Raw genomic sequence first — 21,655 nt, 5'->3', positions numbered from 1 at the left:
TAGTAGGCTAATGCTTAGGAACTAATTTATACATTACCAGTATCTGTCTATTTTTCTGCAGCATTTCTATGGAAGAAGGCGAAATTGTTATCGTGTGGCAGTGAGGGCAGTGCAACGAGCATGGCAATTCAGTTTTAGAAGCCGTAAAGTCAAGAAAAGATCAATTCGTGAGGTGGGATATTTTATTTGACTTTAATTGCTGATTATTGCTAATTATTAATTGATCTTATTGCTCTTACAAAAATGAAATTTCTTATGTCCGACAGAAAACATGTTCATATAGGAAATAGTTTTAATCTAGACAGGTCAATTTGTCCATTTATTCATTTCATAAATTGGCTATTCTCAATTTCAGGTAAAAGGAATATGTTTGGAATGAGCTACAGTAAGCAAACACAAAAATTGGTCACCATGTAATTGAATAGAAAAGTACAGTACAAAAGATTAGTATTGTATAAATGTATTACCATATTTGTGTAAACAAAAAAATTATCTGCATGCCCAGAAATAGTCTCCCAGGCATTCCAAGTTGAGTTGTGCGATCTACTGCGTGTTTTTCCTGCTACCAACAATTACAATCTTCCGGACACTAACCCATCGCATTCAAATTTATGATATTTACATGTTTTTTTTCTTGTTTATCACTTACAGTATTTGTTTGTATTATTGTAGTTTTTTTTTAAATTACACTGTACCTTCGATAGAGGGCCTTTTCAAGCTCGCTTTGTGCTGTAAAGCCACTTTCAGACTATCAAATTTTATATGACACAAAGGTTTGACATGCCTAAATATGGTCATAAGATGACCATACACACGTGCATACTACAACAGTTTTTTTGTCAAATACAGTTTGATGCTACCTTCTTTTAATATAGTGAAAATAAATACATTTTACTACTGTATCAACTGTCTCCCTGAAGCAGTGCCGAATCTTGGAGTCTTGAAATGGGGGTACTGATTGGGGGCGCTGAGGTAAAGTGCGAGGCTTGATCAGTTTGAGGGGTGATAAATCGCAAATTAAGGTGATTTTTAAGGATTTAATGCCTTGAACTCAGTTACCATGGTTATCAACACACAGGAAAATACAGTAATAATAAACAAGTTCAGAAATCTTATTTAAATCAGAATATACTTTTTTGAAATGGTTACGTGCACTTCTGCTGTGGGAGCAGTCGGCACAGTAGTTGCACTTCAGTCAACTTGGAGGAACCTTTGCTGCGTTTATCTCTCTCCACCCAGGAATATAAATGGGTACCTGGTTGATGTGGCATTAAATGTACTAGTCTGTATCGGCATTAAATTGCAAGAACAACTATGAATACTCCCCAGGGAGTGGAGGAGGTTGCACTTTGTGCTGGTTTGCTAATTATGGATCCAATGACCACAGGTAATAATAAAAACATCGCCAGCGCCTTGTATCCTTGGCAAAAGTTGCGGTACAATATAATGTTCTTATTCCTTATTGTAAAATTGACAGTTACAGTTAACATTTTGTGTACATTGTCTTTTTAGCTTTGGAATATGCGTATCAGCGCTGCAGCCCGAGAGCACGGTATGAGATATTCATCATTCATGGCAAATATTTCTAGGGTGAGTCCTGCAAACCCTATTCCGACTCTCAGATTTGACAAAACCGTGGGACGTGCCTAAATATCCTCATGATGACATCACATCATGTCCATATATAGGCATATCATGACTATATATGGGCATAAATCTTTTTTGTTAATGAAAATTTTATATTCAGGACAGAGTTTTACACTGTTCTTGATGATGATAATTATTGTTTCATCATCATTATCATAATCAACTTCATCATCTTCATAGACATTGCCATTACCACCCTTATCATAAGATCATCACAAATAATAATAAAGAAGCAAATATCTTTTGCAAATTTGATTGCATCAACATCAGTGCAAGCATATCTTCAATTAAAATCAGAACAAAATTTTACAAAACATCACGACTACATTCACAATCATCTCCTGTGGCATGCAAGGCAAACCTAAACTTCATCATATCCTTCACTATCATCATCTTATCATCGCTAACACTGTACTGTACTATATAATCACTAGCACTGTCATTTGGTATCACCATCATTTTCAGTAATTAATTTGTTTAATCATTTGAATGTATGCTTTTATGTCAGTGATACTTGTCTCAGTGGTGCATTCACATCAGATCATAAAAATATCTTGCATAAAATACATACGCCTACCAGTAAATACTATACTAGTAGGGATTGTACAGTATAAAAAGGAAAAACAAACCAAAACATAATGCATTGGTGATCTCCTTTACAACAGTTTAATTATAAATGTTCTTAAAAACTTTGCATGTGTTTTATTAGCGATTTACAGAATGTATTACACTACACATTAATCACAATGTTCCAACTCAAGGAATGGTAAAATAATAATAATAATTAATAATAATAATAATATAATAATATAATAATAATAACAATCTAATTCATATTCCATCCAATATTATTAATACAACTGTCTTGTTTTTCCTCTCAGCTCCAACGCAAAATCTGGTTGTCAACTATTTTCTAGTCCTCTCTAGGCCTGTCCAACATTCCAGACCTAAATAAACCTAAATATTAAAAGGCCAGGCCTAGTGCTACTTACGTTTCAGCTACATACAGGACATTTAAGTGCTCGTGCCCAACAACTATGCCCAGGCCTACAAATAAATCCTAGGCCAGGGCAGCTTCTTAGGCTTAGAAAAACCACACAGTAAAAATCCTAGGCCTAGTATTAAGTCATTCATAGGTATAAACAGTTATGTACCAACAAAACACTCCAGGTATAAGGCCATTCTGAACACACAATCAATATACAGTAGTTGATTTTCAAACCCCAAAGACTTCATATATTAATTCCACATCACCAATAACATACCCAAGTAAAATTACACCATGCTTTGTGTGTAGCATAAAAGAAGTAATTCTAGTTAAATTATCGTTTTTTTTTTTTCTTTTGTCAGCTTCAACATCTTTCATTGACAGTAATATTACATACCCTCCACAGATGCATTCTATTTCACCAACAATATCATCTTTTACCTCACATTCATAATGCAGTACCACATCCATGTCTGACCGTTTAAAAAGCATACAAAAATTAACTTTTTTTTTTTTTTTTTTTTGTAGTGCAACATTCGAATTGATCGTAAGATGTTATCAAACCTCGCCATATTTGAGCCTAGGTCCTTTCAGGTAAGAAAACAAGCTAGGAACCAGTACTGCAAGAAAAAAAAAAAAACAGTTGTATTAAACCTAACTGAAAATAACCAAGTGAATTGGCTGACACCGAGTGCTATTCTGAAGTCCTGTCCAGACAAAAAATCTGTTGTATGTCCATATATAGTTATGATGTGCCTATTTATGGGCATCGTGTGATGTCATCATGACCATGTTTAGGCACATGGATTCATAATCAATAATGTAACATAAACTAAATAAAAATCAGTGCCAAGGGATAGCTGGTGAAATTATAGATGAGCTTTATGTTGGCTAACACCCGGCCTAGTTTGTTGTTATATAATCATCATCTTAGCCAATCCAATTCGTGGACTGCTCAAGAGTTCTGACATTTTTACCAGATATCAGCTAAACCCTGTATTCTTCACAAAAAAAAAAAAAACACTTCAACTAAAACTAGAAAATTATTGATAATTGTTATCAACTAGAAAGCTTAATGTACAACATCTATGACGATCTCTGATCGATTAGGCATATATATACTGTATGTAAATAAAATAAATATTACAGTTTTATTATTACTAAATCATACTAACCTTGACACAGTAAAATCAATTGCTATACAATCGTGTATTGGGTCTTTAAATTAATCTCTTGTTCATTGGCCAGGTTGATAGATGTTGCTTTTGCTGGACTAGAGTTACTTAAGACTTTATACGTGGGAAAGACTAGCCAAACCAGTCTTAATTTTATTTCACATCAATATTTTATACATCAACCTCTACAGTATTTGTAATATTTTCCAATTTTTTTGGTGATGGTCTCTGCCGGAAAAATTGCTGAATCATAAACTTTGCTGATTTCTCAAATACAGTTCTTTAAATAGCTGTATGTTTAAACTCAAGTAACTTTTTAACAGAAATGTCGGATTTAAATTATTCTTCTACCACTTTATACCATGCTGCCTGTATTAATAGCTGAAAATTAATGTTTTTGCAAGGAGTGATTGATTTGGCCTGTCGATATTCAAGTCTAAAATTGAACAAAAACCCAATTTCATTTTTTGAATAAGGCAAAATAATCATATGAACATACAGAAATGCTTTGTTATAATTTGCTCTATACTTTACAGAGTTTAGTTGAGTTAGCGAAAGAAAAACAAGAGGAAACATTAATACAACAGCTGAAAAATAATCCGGATGTTCTGATCCATCGCTTAAACACCCAAGAAGACTTACTGTCTGAAGGTCTGCAAAGCCTAGAAGTCAAAGGTTCTGTATTAGGAGGAGGCAAGCAGCTAGCTGATGGCACACCAGTATGAAGGTGCATGAATATGGATATTTTGGTGGTAAAACACATGTTTGTATGATCATGACATGAACACTTGCTTCATTTGAAGAATGTATGTAAAGAAGAGGACATTCAGTGTACAGTGCCTTCCTATTAGGACATGCCCTGGGTTTGTAAACCAGTTTCTTATAGAGACAATCATTAACAGGACACCATGACTGTGTTCACACCCAATGAGATGGGTATTATTTTCGAAGACACCACAACAATCTTTAAATATGCAATTGAAACAATAAAAAAGGTCTAATCTGAATAGATTGTTTACTTTGTAGTGTTTTTGTATATTAATTCAACTAAAAACTGGATGAAATTCTTCCAAGTATTTATATAGTTACTTTGTTCGGAATTGAATTACAAAGTACACTTTTTAATTGAACATTTTTTTTTTTTTTTTTTTGAGATTTAACTGAAATATAATGAAATGGAATCAGCAGGGGCTGGTGAGGATAGGCGAAAGTGTAAAACTGTCTTCCAAACTTGTGTCTTATTTAAATAATCACACACTGACCCATAAAACATTCAAAATCATAACATGAAATGCAAAAATCGATGATGTGTAAAATAGAATCAAAGGTGGAGAAGAAGCATGCAAACATGTGCGACAAGAATGATGCTATTACTAGATAAACTAAAACGTCTCCCATAAAATGTATATTTAGTCTCTTAGTAAAGCTCAAAAATGAATCACAGGGGCGGATCCCCAATAGGTATTTCACACCCACTTCAGCCCCACTATGTTTGTGGCTGAGGGTTTGGGGCTGAGGTGAGCAGATTTTAAGAACAGGCTTGGAAATGGCACTCAAATGGTAAAGATGCTTTTTGAAAGCAGTGTTCCTCGACAAATTTATTGACTTCCTATGCTCCCCCTCCCTTAGACACCCCTCCATTCATGAGTGTCGCAAAGTTCTAATCTAGGACCTATAGTCTATTCTATACTGGGAGTTGCAAAGCAAATTATGATTATGGCACTCAAAAAAAAATGAAAATGGCACTCATTCAGACTTAAAATTTGAATAATTTATCTCCACTTTTAAACAATGTTTACAAATGTAGGGGGAGTCATGGCCAGCTGGCAACCCAGCCTCACTGGATTAATGTGATATATGTCCTACAGTCGATGTCAGTGACACATTATGCTGTTATGTATCAACAAGCCCTTTTGGATTGGGGTGCTAAACAGCAAGGGCCTACTAGACCCTATGTGTAGGGGCACTGAATGGGCCCCTAAGGGTCGGTGGCCCTTGAAGTAAATTTTAAGAATAGTTAGCTATCCTCCTTCTCCCTTAGACACCCCTCCCCTCACAGGCATTGCAAAGGTCAAATCAAGGACCTATAGGACCATGTCTTGTCCCTACGACCAGTTCCGAGAGTACTTTAAGATAATAAACTACTGTACTGTACTGCACTATAATAATTATGCTAAAACACATCCCTATGGTCCCTTGCATGCTAAAGTTTAAGAATACCGTACTCGCGCGAATAAGCGCCCCGTTTGAATAAGCGCTCCTCCTAACGTGAAAATTTCTTTAAACGCCCCGTTTGAGTAAGTGCCCCCTTCTAATTTGAATAATATAAGATTTTCTTGTTAGCAAGTCAATAATCCAATCAATCCTGGGACTGTGGTTGTTGGCATGATTTATGAGCTGTAGAGTGAAAACACATTCTTCCTAGGTCAATATCAAAATGAGGATATTTCTCTTGGACAGATGAGAGCTCCGATCCCTGGACAGACAGTATATTTCCAACTTTACTCTTTTTTACATATTTGTCTATGCCTAGTCCTACTCCTCTTTTTCTTTTCCCGACCTTTAGCATATTTTCATCTGAGTTTTCAAGAAAAAATACAATGATCCTGCCATCCTGCTAATCTCAATCGGCCGATGGCCAACAAGCTAACCACTACCCACCACCACTAATTGCATCTGCTATTTTACTGTTAGGCCTATGTAAATATTCACGCATTCTTGTCATGAGCCATGTTCTCTGAAGGATTATCTTTTCCGCCTAACCACCATTCGTAATGTCCTTTTCATTCAAAAAGTGCCTCTTGAATTTAATAATTTCCCATAAGAACCCCTCGATTTTCATCTATTTCCATAAGCGCCCCCTCAATTTCCACTCTGTTTTCATAAGCGCCCCGTTTAAATAAGCGCCCCTCAGAAAGTGCAAAAAAATATTTTAAGCGCCCGGGCGCTTATTCGCGCGAGTACGGTACCGTGGTGCCTCTCATTTAACCACAATAGATGGATTAAATGCCTGTCCAAACTTTTCAATATAAACAAATTGCTAGACCTACAAAGTCTCAAGCATTCAGGATTTGTCTCACGCTAAGTACAGTACGTAAATCTTGCGCATAAATATATGTCTACATTTCTAAATGTTTGTCGCTCTCTTACTCATCATCTACAATAGTTCGTGTGTTTAGCTTTGACGGCCAGAATTGAATTCTCAAAAAGCAGATTCAACAAATTTCTGGTTGTAAGAATACTACCCAAAATGGCAAAGGGGATCTAGGCAAAATTTTCCTGGGAAGGGGGTTAAAATTACCTGGACCCTCTAGGGTAGGAGTTTTCAGAGCAGTGGTCTCATGTCAGCAAATTCGTCTTAACTTTGAATCTGTGAATATGCTCAGAAAATTTTGCTTACTGTACCCTTGACCAACATTCGTATCGAAACATGAATTCTTTTCACTGTAAACAAATACTGTACTGGAATTTGAACCCAAACCCAATTAAAAATCGAGGCGTGGCGTAACAAAGAGGACTGAGGCCACTGGTAAGGCTTCATCTGGCCGTATTTTGGGGATGCGCGTCGCTTAGGGCCCCAGTGTTTGGGTCCTTTATGACATTTTAAGGGCATATATTGATGACTGTTTTACACGTTCTGCTCATTAAAGGGCTCTGCATGGCTGATTTCTGCCATGGTTCTGGGAAAAATATGTTTATTATTATCCTAGACCCTTAAGGTTCAGTGCCCCTGATTTTCGCCTGTGGGAGCTCATAGCTGTTACACCTCTGTAAATATCTTCAATTCAAACTAGAAACAGTTCCACGCAAGTCGAAATGCAGTTGCGACATGGTCCATCAATGGTTTCTAACTTGATTTTCAATAGAAACACCCAATGAACTGACTTATGATACTATGTCAATACAAAACATGAAAAAAAAATTGATGTAAACAATAAAATTCAGAAACATAATTTTATTGACATCAAAGGCTGGCACTTAATAACTGGTCATTATACACAAAAGATCATTATCCAACACCAATCTTTAATTTCTATTTTGGGTTGAACATCATATTTTCTTAACACTTTGAAAATAAAACCTTTGAAAATAAGTACAGTAATCTTTACATTGAATTATTTTATATTTGTGCTGGACTGTAATATTTCAGAAAAAAGATAATACATATAATAATTATGTCCTATACAGAACAAATTACACCTAAATCTGGACATGGACTGCAGTGCAAAGGTGGGCTCCATGCACCGTTTTAGGGCACCGGTTATGCATAACATTATTAGCTACAACATTAAGAATTCAATCATTACTTTACAGCTGAGTTGCAAAAAAGAACAGTTGACCCTAGGGTCATCTACCCCTAGTGTCTATACAGTACAAATAGTGTTTTTTTAACTTTCAAAAGTAATACACTTAACAATTTATCGGTACATCCCGAATATTAACCCTGTCTTTATTAAATAAGTCACAAGTTTACGGACACATATTGACAAATAGTTCTGTGGCAGTTATCAAACCAACAAAACGTTTTCTCCTAATGACTGTAATAATACTTTATGAACAAAAAATTGCTTTTTTCCAATGGCAATAATTTCTCAATACTAACAGTAAATACGATAGAAAATAACTCTGATACATCAGATGCACCTCAAGAATGTAAAATCAAACTTCAAAGTTCACGACATTGATTCCTTCTAGTGCTCACTGATAAATCATTTACTAACAATTATTTTCCACTGAAAGCTCACCCTATGTGTGGTAATTACATCTTTACGCCATTACTACCTAGCATTCTCAACATTTAAATTTCTTTTCATCTGATTGGTCAGATCCAGTACGAACTAACACTACATGAAAATAACAATGTTTAATGTTAAGTACATTACTGGCTAGATAGGTATTTACTGTAGGCAAATATGCGGTGCACTACTTTATTGCAAGGATAACTACCAAAGTAAAAATCTTGAACCTCTGGCCAAATTTAGATTCTGTAGGTACTCCAGATATCTGTAAATTTTCATGGCCACTGAATAAGTTTTTGTCTTTAACTACCTTACACTCTCCCATTCCCGGTATCATTTATCTAAGGCACAAACATCGCAAAAATCCCTACGTGGCACCAGAATTATAAAGGTATAGTTAATTGATTGCTATTATTAATTAACAAAATTAATAAACTTTCGATAAATACATCATTGCATAGTTCATCTATCACTTGACCCCATGGACTCATTTATGTTTTAAAACAAAGTTCTAGACAACATTAATTCTATTGGAGATATAATGACCGACATTGGAAACTTTCTTAATTTTTTTTTTTGCAATTTTTCTATCATTTTCTTTCTCTTGGCTAACATTATTTTTTTTACATAAAAAAAGTCATACTTATTTCTCTAAGTGTCAGTTTTCTACATAGTTCTACAAGTTTTCCTACAAAAAATAATGAAAATACAAAATGTTTGAATTAAAATATTTCTAATTCAACTAATTAAAAAAGAAATTAAATTTGAAAGAAATTACATGAAAATCCAAATTTGAAAAACTTTAGAACATAATACAAAATACGCCACTTCAAGTGGTTTTCTTTACGACAATTTAAAAATAGCTTTAAAAATTCAGGGTAACATAAAATGTGTTTTAGTACCAACAAAAATATCCAAAATCTGGACTGTGAATGTATTTACATAATTGAAAATATTTCAGCCATTAAAATAAAAAGAAAATAACACTTACATTAAGTTTTTACCTTATATTAAGGTAAATGAGTTGACTGATTAATTTGCTGGTCAATTAATCATTAACTGATTGACTGATCAACAATTCAATAATATTCTAATCAAAATTCATTATTAATTGATTGATAGGCAGAAATATAAAATAATACATCATATACTTTAATTATAATCTGTAATTCTGATATTAACAGAACTAGAGTATACTTTTACAATTTCAGTCTAATAGGAAAATTAATTACCTTGGGAAAAAAATAATTAAGAAATATTCATACTTAAGAAGAGAAATATTTAAATATATGGTCTTTTCATCTGTTACCTTAAATTTAAAATAAGACAGATACAGTATATGAAAATGGAATGCATGTTTAAAAGTGAATATAGAAAATAATAGACTTGATTATGGAGTTAAAATCGGCCAGTTAAATAAAGATTGCCAAACAAAAAAATGAAGATAAAAAACCCCAAAAAAACAAAGATAATGGTTTTCGAAAGACTGAATCGGCAATCAAAACAACAGATCTATAAAGTTTCAAAATGTGTAGTTTCATAAAAAAAAAAAAAATCATTTGTTGTTTCTTTATTTTTTTTTATATAGCAGAGGTAGTTATACTGTTTTTAATCAACAAAGAAATATGTTTTCTTTGCTGAATTGTTAAATAAAATGAAATTTATTCATGAGAAACATTTTCTTGGAATGTTCCGTATCAAAAAAATTATTGAAAGTAATCAAAGACTAATCTATAAAAAAAAAAAGCGAATTTGGTAAAAATGTGATTAAATGCTTTTCAATGTACAGCCTACACAAATATCATTAATGAAACATCGGTAAAAGTTGCTGACTGGCATATATAATTAATCCAAATAATAAAAACATTAATAAAAATGATATTGTGTATATCAGTCATAAAAAAAAAATTACACAGCTGTCGCTGGTTGATGGTGGTTATGTTTACTTCCATATGGTGTCTCCCCTTTTCTAAGACTCATAACAAGGGGAAGTGGATGAATAGCATTTCCATTTGTTGGTGACACTGGTTTCAGTTCCCTGTTTCCTGAACCGATACCAAACTTTTTACTCTCTGGTTCAAATTTAGCTAGCCACTCCTTTTTCTTATTGAGAACAACATCATTCTGTCCCGTAGTCGATTCCATTGGTTCCACCTTTTCAAGGGATCTGTTCTCACCTGTCGATTGTTCAGAACCTTCTTCCTCTGAGCAATCTTCCATTTTGCTTTCAATGTTCATAACACTGACATCAACCTCCTTTGATTCTTTGTCCTCCTCGCTGCTCATCATTTCATCTACATCACTTGCCAAAGTATCAGCATCGTGTGTGTCATCAATTTTCAGACTGAGGTCAATGCTGTCCTTGTATCCATTCTCTGGACTGGCATCTTCATTCTCATCATCTTCCATTTCCCCGATGAAATTTTTAATTTCATCAAAATATGAATCCTCTTTTCCGTTAAGTTCGCTACTAACAACAATGCTATCATCTGTCTTATCGTTTTCGTGCTTCTTGAGGTGACGATCTAAATTGGTCTGCTGACCAAAGCAACGATCACATAATGGACACTTGAATGGTTTTTCCTTGTTGTGGATGTTGCGTACATGACGCTGAAGATTGGAGGAAATGCTGAAAGATCGATCGCAGTATTTACATGAGTACGGCTGCTCCCCAGTGTGTGTCCGCAGATGACGTGTAAGATTTGCTGATCTTGGAAACAACTTGCCACAGTATTTACATGTATAACGATCTTTTCCACGTACTATCATTTTGTTTGAAGGTCCTTGATAGATAACATGTTTAAACGGGTAACCTTGGCTTGGTGGACTGCTACCAGATTTTATTAAACCACTGTCACCATTGTAGTGCTCAAATTTACGAATAGGTGAAAATGACGATCGGCTGGCATGTTCATGAGGGTAATCTATGCGCAGGTATTTAGGGGCTGAACTTCCGTCTAGATGATTCACTCTGTAAATGGGGTCCATGATTACTGGTCGAGGATATGGTAGGCTCATGAGCCGGTTGATTGGTGAGATTTTGTTGTCTTTAGAGTTCCCAAAAATGTGTGTCTTTCTTGGCTCCTCTCCAGGTTTGGTCACTATTTCTTCAGCTTTTTTAACAGGAAAACTGAGATCCAGTGGTTGGTCTTCAGCTGAGTTTTTCTCTTCTACTGGACTCTCTGGTGATTTCTGAGAAAGATCAAATGGTACAGCTTGTTTTATGTTTAAGTGACCATTTGCTGTGTGCCTGTTAAGAAACATCGATCTGGCCCAGAGAGGATCAATTGGTATCCCAGGTCTTATGATTGGGAATGGTAAGTGGGGCATGAAAATTGGACCACCAGGGCCACCAAAATATTTGTCTGCAAAAGAAGCAATTGCCTTGATTGGCTCACTGGATCCAGCTCCTGCTGTGCTGCCCTCACTTGGTGACAAAATTGGTCTACTCTTTGCTTGTTCCTCCTGGACTGTATCACTAGTCTTTGTGGCAGATTTAGATGAGTGATGTAAGGCTCGTTTTGGTGCTTTTCTTTGTACATGCTCATCACTATCACTGTCCAAATCACTGCCTGAAGTGGAGTCAAGTTCACTTGATGCTGGCGTACTCACATTAGAGACATCACTTCCATCACTAATGTCACTCTCTGATTTTGAATGTTTCACATTTTTTGGACTGTCCTCCTTTGATTTGGTGTCACCAGATTCTAAATTTTTTTGTGGAGCTGGGGTTGTGTAGTGCTTTAGCCATTCCTCTGTTGATGGCGGCAGTCTGGGCTGTAAAGGCTTTTGGAAATTGCTGTCTGTAGGACTGGTAGGTTGTGATTTCGACAGAGGTGGGTAACCTAGCATAAATGGCTGTGGAGGAAGTCCTTTCTCTGCCAGCAAGCTATTTTGCATTAAGGCTTGTTGCTGTAAATGGATGTTGGCATTCCACATGTGTGCCATGCTGGCAGGATGCATGGCACCGGCTGGCAGGCTGCCAACCATAGGATGTCCTCCAGACAGTAGTCCATGTCCCCCACGAAGGCTCTGTTGAAGAGGAACACCAGCAGCTAACTGACTGTTTAATAGCTGCTGGCCATGGCAGAATCTGCGGTGTTTATTAAGAGATGTAACAGTAGAAAACACCTGTCCACATCCCATGCACTTTAAGCGGGTCCGGCAGTCTATGTGCATTCGTTTGTGTCGGCATAGATTAGAAAATTGGGTGTATGATTTCAAGCATACTTCACATGTAAATGGTTTTATACTGCTATGTATATGAGTGTGTTGTTTTAGACCACTGCTTGTTGCGAATGTTTTGCCGCACTCGGGGCAGGCGTGGCATCTAGCACCGTGGTGTTGTGTGCGGATGTGTCTCTGTAAATTACTTGGGTCGGTGAACACTTTGCTACAGTTTTCACAGGAATATTGGCGCTCTGAATTGTGTGTACATTGGTGACGGATTAAATTAGCCTTCCAGTTAAAAGTCTTGGGACACTGGTCACACTTAAACTCTCGACTTTCATCATACTGGTTCAGTTCAGATTGGTTGTAGTTTGCATAATCCTCTGAAACCATAGAGGGTGTCCTTTCCATTTCCTCATCACTATTTTCTGCTTGAGAATGTTTTTCTGAAAGAGAAGATCACATTTTTTTAAAAACCTCAGAATTTTCATTTCTTGTGGGAGTCACTTTAAGTGAGTGAACACTTTCACTTTCATCGGCTGATGCTAATAACTTATGACAACAGAATTAATTAGATCTCAATATTTTAACAACTAAGTTTACACGCTTAGTGTAGGGGAGAGACAAGTTCGTGAACTTGGTGTTGAGAGCCCATTTATAGTATATTTAGAGTTGTCAATATGTTGAACATTTTCTAATGATGAATCAAGATCAACTATGATGTGTTGCTTCCATGCAAACACAATTTTTTTTCATTCACATGATTCAGACAGAAGATATACTTTTAATTTTTTTAGTGGGAGGGGCAACTCAACCTGCATAACCTATTTTGTTGAATAAATGCGTAAAATACAAAAATCAATAATTGACTTGTGAATAAATAGTAAAAAAAAAAATTTTTTTTTTAAATGAAAAATAGTAAATAAATAATTTTCTATCCAATCAATGTATATTTACTTCACAAAAATATAAACAAAATTTTAGAATTTCAGATTAAAATATCATTGAAAACAAAAGGATAGGCTTACCACTCTCATTGTCACTGTACTCTTTCCTAGGACATGAATATTGTTCATGATCTCTGAGGGCAGTCTTTGAAGTGAATGATTCGTCACAGTCTCCACAAGTGTGTACTTTTTCCTCTAAAAATATTTTAAAAAAAAGAAATAAAACCAAATAGGATTAATATTTAAATCAAAATATTGTATCCAATAATTAAATGGGATTTTATTTATTTATTACATATTCAGCACACATAAACAAATTGTAAAATTGGTATAATACTGCAAGAGCAACTTGTGCGGGTGTGGTCTCAGGAATGTGTTGAATAATGTTAGAAAAATATAAATGTGTTGCTCAAGCAGTGACATTTAGGTATTAGGTACACCTGGTAATTTTTTTTTTTTTTTAACTATCGGCTTGCTCCTAATTCTATGGTTTTTTGCAAACTATCACACACCACATGGCTAAAATCAAAATTCAATAATTAAAAGTGGCATTTTGAAACATCAGACATGCTTTTAAGCAAATTCCCAAAACCCAAATTTACTGTAAGCAGACCCTAGACAAGATTTCAGGTAGTTCTGGCTGGGTTTGGGATACAAAAAAAACAAATGGTTGAATACACTTAAACTATGCCACAAAATAATTTTAAATTAAAAAAATATTAGTCAAAAGTTTGACCAAAATAGGGACATAAATGAGAGTACAAATGCAAGCGATCCTGAAAGCATGCCTTTCGTTTAAGTTCCAGTCTCTTTCTTTTTTTTTTATCATTTTCACTGCTGCCTTGAAGCATAACGTATTCAACTTCATATTCATTCATTTTTAATTTTTCATATTCAATTTCTGTGTCAATTCTATATGCTATAATTTCCTTAGTTTATGCAGGTAAGGATTTAAAAACTATTGTAAACCACATTATCTGAAACTTAAAAAAATAATATTCTTACCAATTTCTGGTAGCTGGTGTTCACTTTTTTCTGAGAAGACAGTGTCTTTGGTGACCAGCAGTTCATCACCGGTGGAAATTGGACGGACCACTTTATAGAAAACCTACAAAGTAAAAATTTGTATATATATTATCAGGAAAAAAGCATTGACAACAAATATCACATCCCACATGCAAACACTTATACATCACTCTTTTTTTGGAAAGCTAAAATTGCAAAATACTCTAATTCAATTTATATCTGAATCAAAATTACAATTAAAAAAAAAAAACTATGAATACCGGTAAATAAACTTCTATTCAAAATTAAACAATTATTTAGTTAAGAAATAATCAGTGGACCAAAGACTATAAATGAATTACAATACAAAAATGCTGGAATATAAAATGTTAAATACTGCAGAATTTGATGATTTATAATTATGTTTATCTTTTATTCTATAGGCAGTAAAATATATGACTTTTAGTATTTATCTGCATTGGCAATTAAACAACAGTTACACGAAAGATAATAAATAAGATAACACACTGTGTATAAGAGAATGTTTAAGTTATCCTTAGCGTATAATCTGTATTTGTTTAAAATTATTTGGTTTTTTTTTTCCTTTTTTAATGGACCAAGAAAATATACATACAGTATACCTGAAACATTACATTACAAGTACTGTACATTTATTTTCTTTAGCTATCATATTATATGGGAACCTGATGAATATTTTCAATATTTAAGTATTTATTTACTTTTGTATGTGTTAAAATGTAATTATTGTGAGTCAATGTTGAATAAATCAAATTCACACAGTTTAAATGTAGAATAAATAAAATAAATAAACAATACAGATTGTTGTTAGGGCTAGGCGTATATTATTATGTGGCTCTAGCTAACAGATCAGAGGCTAGCTTCATGCAGTAGGCCTAAGCCTGTCTCAGTTACAAACATTTTAACAATATAGTATATTAGGCAAACAAAATTGTGTTAGTACACTGACAACAGCGTCTGTCGGGCAAGATATTTTTTAGTACTAGGCCTAGGCCAAATTTTAGGGTTAATAGCAAAACGTCACTCACACCTTGTCGTTTGTTAAGTAAAATGATAACCACAGAGCTAGTAAAATCCATGGTCAATATAATAAATAAATTAATTAAAGCTTGAACAATAATGTTTTCATATACTTGGGGTGCATCTATAAGTATAATTCTTTTCTCCAAAAAAGAAAGCCAATATAGATTTTTGGATGGTCAGCATTGGGCAATAAAACATATTTCTGGCATTAAATTATTGCTCAACATAATCATAAATTCAGCAACATCACTAAGTTAAAATAAAAGTAATATTTTTTTTATAGATCGCTGAAATGCATTTCATGTGTTTTAAATAGTTATTGTGAAATTTATAAATGTATTCAAATCAGACTCACAAGTAATAGATGTCTTACAGTATGAATAAAACTACTGTAGTGTAATAGTTTCAAACTATAAAAATATATTCAATCTTAAATTTTTTTAAATAAAAATAAACAAATACAAATTAAAAAAAAGCAAAAACTATATAAAAACACGGAAGAAATCAATATGAGTAAATTACAGTAAATTTGTGAAAAAAGGGAATGAGTAAAAAGAAACTGTTGTGTATAGTTTACCTATGTATTTTATATATACAAGTTGCAAAAAAATGTATTTTAACATTTGAAAAATAATTTTTTTTTAAATTTAATTTTTGTAGTTGTATTTGAAAAATGAAGTTTCAATTTAATTGTAATCTACAATTCTGCACTTATTATAAATGATTACATTTGCATGCCAGTATATAGATACTTAGGAACTTTTGTATTGTAATTTATGTTAACTATAGTATATTCAAGCAACATGTTTCATTGTTATAATTCAGTAATGCACAACATTACAAAATATATCAAGGAAACACAATATTATACACTGTTAAATAGGGAAATTAAAGCTGCAATTGTAAGCACAACATGTCAATATGTACTTGCTATAAATAACTATATAAAAGCATAATTCTAATCTAAAGGCAACATAAAGTAGCCACTAATATATATAAAAAAAAAGATAAAACATTTTGTAAAATTTTCTTTACCTTATGGTCCATTTGAACTGCCATCATGTTCTGCTGGTCCTCCAGATCCGGTGCACTACGTATGTACTTCATCCAGTCACCCGTATCAGGCTCACTTGCATCAATCCAACCACGTACTTTACCAAGTTCGTCAACAATCTGTTAGCACAAATGAAAGAACATTTCTTTAGAAACAAGTTCTTAAATATATAATTGTATTTAATGATGCTGTTTGACTTGATCTGTCCAAATTTATTGACATAGAATACAGAAAGAACTAAACAATTGATAAGGCACAAAATGTTCAATGTAGAGTACAGTGTATTTTTATTATAAAACATACCATACAGTTAGTACTGTACTTGAGTAAATGTTAAAGATTGCAATAACATACATAATATATTAAACAGACTCCTAAATACACTATTAACACACCCATCATAGTTCAGTTTAATTCATTTGATAAACAAATTAACAGTAGAATAATTTTTTTTAAATACTTCAAACATAGAGAAGGAAATGCTCTATCTCATGACTAGTAGGCCAAGTTTCATTATTAACAAATTCATGTTGAATAATAAAAGTATTAAATTATATTGACATACAATATGAATAAACAAAAGAAACCTTTTTTAGGGACAGTTGTACACACACAAAAGTTGCTAAATAGTAGCGTTACCATAAGGCCTACATTATTGAATCAATAAACAGCAACTGAATCAAAGTCTATACCAACTGAATAACAACTAACTACTGAACCAAAGTATAAAATGTATTGAACAAGTTTAAATTAGATCTCACACCTCAGGATGTAGTTTTATTGGCTAGTGCCTGAAGGAGAGTTGGTACACTATAATGTTTTTCAAATAAATTTAATCTCGTAACTCTCTAACGTGTTTTACAGCATAACAAAATCCACAGCAGAACAAAGCATTAATAAATAATTATAATAAATACCTTTATAAAGAAACAAGTTTTCCCATTTACTATGAGTCCACCAGCGAGGAATGACAAGACTAGACTAACAACTCACGCTCACTTGAGTTCTGTGTGACTAAACAGACCTCTCAAGTCTGATGATATAATCAGTGCTTCACAACAGGGATCCAACCTATCTATCACCCAATAGCATTACCACAAACTTATTTGTATCATATCACTGCTTATTTAGTTGTTTGGCGCCACCAAGAGTTTACTCTCAAACTTGCCTAAGGCCATGTGTATTTCATCTTGTTGGCTGAATGCTCAATACATGGGAAATTTTAATATGCATATTTACTGATCAAATTATGATAAACTGTTTGGAAACTTTCACATTTTCAAGTAACAATAATTATGATTGGTTCTCTGGATTTCTTCATCTTACATGGACAGTAAACAGTACAGATGAATCTCTCATACAGAAAATTAAGTTTTCCTACACCAATTCAAACTAAATCTGATACAAATTACTTAATATGTTTCCTTTTGCAGCTATAAGCTCACATAACTGACACATTAAAAAAACAAGAGATATTTGCTAAGAACAAAAAACAAAAAAGAATTGACAGAATACAGTAAAGTTAGAATATATATATATATATTTTTTTTGTATGATAAATACTGATGTTGAAACCAACCAACAGTTTAAATTTTGAGAAAAATCATCATAAATAATTATTTTTAAACATAATTATTGTTTAAGATTAACAAAATTTCAATGGAAATGAAGATTTGAAAGAAATAAAATAGATATTTATTTGTTTTTAATAAATCTATATAGTTACATGTTGCCTACAGTATGTAAAAATATTGTTACCAAATGTTGACTGCAAATGTATGTGAAGGAAAAAAATATATTACTGCGATATATGCAAGATGAATATAATTTGAAAGTATTTGGAGTGGCAGTATGCTTGCGTACCAAAAAATTATATATAACACAAGGAAATTGAGTCTAGACTCAACGCACTCTACCCACCTCCACTGCGGCCAGAGTAAGTAATTACAAATAACGCGAAACTAAAAACTTTACTTTCAAATTTAGCGAATTGGAATTTTTAAATATAAACATTTGTATAGGTGACATACGATGATGTGAAACAATTTAACAATGTTACGATAAAAAAAACTACTTTTTTTTAATGAGATTCAGTAAATCACATGCAAGAAGGCAGAGCAGTAATGGTTGTGAAAATAATATTCTGCACCCTGAATAGGCCAACAGTTCATCAATCTGTCAAAATGAATTTTGTTTTAACTTTTATTCCTACATTTGGTTGGCAGATACATATGCTACATAACAGAACCTTAAAAATGATTAAAATATGCTTTTTTTAAATACCAACTATTATATAGGCCTATAATACAGTATGATCATTATGAAACCCATGTATTGGTCTGTGACTGCTGTGTTCTAAAATATTAAATCATGTTTTTAGTAAAATGTCATTAGACTATTAATATTGTTTATCTGAGAGGGGCCAATAGGTGTTTACAGACTACGACCTCCCATGAAGAGGTATACATATAGGAGATGGGGGTTTCTGTAGCCTGTACCTATCGTACTTCCTCAAATTGTTCTGAAACCTGGAAGCATTTACAGTACTGCAACAAGAATCAAATCAATTCATTGATAAATCACACAAAATGGTTAAAAAAACAATCTGGTAGAAAGATTGTAAACAAAATTACCACAAATTGCCCAGTATAACCTCAGATAATACTAATTTAAAAGCAACTACATCTAGTCTGACCACAATAAATGTCATCTGGTAAATATATACTTCCCATGTACAGTAAATAATCAATTAACTAATCATTATACTTCTTGCAGTAGTATAGGCAATGGACTACAGTATATGCAGACTAGTTTGGCATGACTACAAAATCAATCAGATTTCACTCTTTACAGTATATTATTGTCATTTTTCTGTGCAATTGACGTAATTCAGTGTAATGCTGCCATACCAATTATTGATGTTTTTTATAAATAAACAAACCAGAATATTTTTTAACTAGCCGATGCCCATATTTCATTTATCTTCAGGCTCAGGAGGAAAAACATTTTTGATATGTTGTACAACTGATTTTCCAAGATTACAAATTTGCTGAAAAACTTGGGAACATGAATGAGATACAGATTTTTGAATATTTAAAAACTTTGGGAAAAATGGTGGGCACGCCCTTTTTTTTCCCACAGTTTTTAAATATACGAAAATCTTTCATTTGTTCCAGAGTTTTCCATCAATGTTTTTTTTTTTTTTCAGATCAGATTTCGGAGCCTGGCTTTAAATCTTATTTATAACATTACGCAGAGTTGAAACTGCAAACATTAAAGTGGTTGTTTTATATTCATAAACAAGTTTATGTTAACAATCAAATAATGTTAAAAATTATTAAATTAACATACGTTAAACTGTTAAGCCGGGTACTCATAGCGTACGATAGTCATCGGCTGACGCGATTCTATGAAGAACGCAACACGATGATTAGTCTCTCAATGGGATCAGACTTTACAAAACCCAAAACCTCCTCTCTAATGCTTAGATAATACCCTTTAAATTTTGCTGTTGTGTTTGAATTTCAGTTTGTTATTGTACTTCCATCAACTTTTTTTAGCACTAAGAGAGCCAAGAGCTTTTCCCATGGAAAACTTATTTAAAAATGACAAGTAACTGATTAAACATTGAAAAATGTAAATAGAGATGTGGTTGATAATGCATAGTTCAACTTAGTCAGAATTTTAAAAATTGAGAACATCTAGGGAGAAAAATACTTTTCAAACAAGGAAGAAAATTATTTAAAAAGTTGTAAAGACAAAAGACTTTCAAATATCTAGGTCAGATTGAGAACCTTCATCTGAGGTAGCATGTAAACAGGTAGAAATAATGCCATAAATTATCCACATTTTTTATTTCCTTGGAAGACTATTGGATCTTTTATGTTGTTTTTTTTTTTATCAGACAGGTACACTTTAGAATGGTAAAAATGTAGAGTTTATAATGGGACAGTTCCTTATAATTGTCATACCAGGTATGATGTACGACTAGAAAAAAATAAACAAGAATATCACTTTCAAAAGCTAGTAGTGGAACAAATATTTGCAATATCATTAGTGTCAAAAACAAAGAGTTTGTAATATATGGTGTATAGTAGAGAAGAGGTTAAGAGCAGGAGTATAAACATTGTCAGAGGTGATGCAGAGATCACTCAATCTGAGGTGTCTACATTCCTTGTTAGATGCCAGCGAAAAAAAAAAAAATTTGTAATATTAGCGTGGATGGATACAGGTAGTGTATTTACTTACTTCACAGCGACTTTAAATTCAGGGGAGTTGTCAGGTTGGTTGATGAAGTCATGTGGCACATACAGGCATGTTTCGTAAACACTACATTGACATGTACATAGCTCACACATGAAAACTAAGGTGTTGAAAGGGTCATATTCAAAAGTTTCTATAATTCCCGACTGGGAATTCGAAGTGAATTTATGATATGACACTGAACATGGTCAATGAAAGGCAAATTATTCTCTTGTCTGTAATTTATATATTTAGAATTGTTGATAATAGGAACATGCCAGAATTTATGAAGTGTTTTATTTAATTGGAACATGCAACTTATGGTTGGAGCAGGAAAAAACACATGTTTATTGAGTCACTGCATTTTTCAAGCATTATCTTTTCCTTCATTTTTGACACCTTCCACGTATTAAAGAACTTTCAAAACCATGTGAGAATGGACATGTCTATAGGAAAGATAGTTGATTTATTCTTTGGTGAATAAGCTTATGCTATGCGGCATACCATCTCATAAAGAAGTTAACACGGAATCTGTTACTAACATTGTTTGAAATAGAACCTATGTGTAAATAATACCTGTCCTGGCTGAGTTTTTTAACCCAAAGGGAAATGATGTGTTATTTTTT

The 21,655-nt window shown here is 33.3% G+C and overlaps 2 protein-coding genes across 4 annotated transcripts in view; one reads left to right on the top strand and one right to left on the bottom strand.

Moving 5' to 3' along the window:
• Positions 1 to 4,819, top strand: part of LOC117114172 (39S ribosomal protein L20, mitochondrial-like) — a 9,902-nt gene extending 5,083 nt beyond the window's left edge. Inside the window, exons 2-5 of the mRNA XM_033257743.1 lie at positions 62 to 172; positions 1,513 to 1,590; positions 3,164 to 3,229; positions 4,347 to 4,819. Of these exons, the coding sequence (XP_033113634.1) occupies positions 62 to 172; positions 1,513 to 1,590; positions 3,164 to 3,229; positions 4,347 to 4,535 (444 nt within the window). The 3' untranslated portion in view covers positions 4,536 to 4,819. The remainder of the gene's footprint in view (positions 1 to 61; positions 173 to 1,512; positions 1,591 to 3,163; positions 3,230 to 4,346) is intronic.
• Positions 4,820 to 7,750: 2,931 nt separating this feature from the next.
• Positions 7,751 to 21,655, bottom strand: part of LOC117114141 (histone-lysine N-methyltransferase MECOM-like) — a 33,996-nt gene continuing 20,091 nt past the window's right edge. For 2 of the 3 annotated variants that reach the window (XM_033257697.1, XM_033257695.1), the window contains exons 2-5: positions 16,769 to 16,906; positions 14,672 to 14,774; positions 13,748 to 13,861; positions 7,751 to 13,165 (exon numbers count right to left, since the gene is read on the bottom strand). In XM_033257697.1, coding sequence (XP_033113588.1) covers positions 10,458 to 13,165; positions 13,748 to 13,861; positions 14,672 to 14,774; positions 16,769 to 16,840 — 2,997 coding nt within the window. In that variant the 5' untranslated portion in view covers positions 16,841 to 16,906 and the 3' untranslated portion in view covers positions 7,751 to 10,457. Of the gene's footprint in view, positions 13,166 to 13,747; positions 13,862 to 14,671; positions 14,775 to 16,768; positions 16,907 to 17,704; positions 17,862 to 21,655 lie in introns of those variants that run through there. The other variant, XM_033257696.1, reaches the window with a different exon arrangement.

The sequence above is a fragment of the Anneissia japonica genome, unplaced genomic scaffold, assembly GCF_011630105.1.
Source record: "Anneissia japonica isolate Jap-2015-1 unplaced genomic scaffold, ASM1163010v1 scaffold287840_len1291095_cov163, whole genome shotgun sequence".
Classification (NCBI taxonomy): Eukaryota; Metazoa; Echinodermata; class Crinoidea; order Comatulida; family Comatulidae; genus Anneissia; species Anneissia japonica.
The sequence above is the reverse complement of the archived record's forward strand: the minus strand, read 5'-3'. Positions and strand labels throughout refer to the sequence as shown.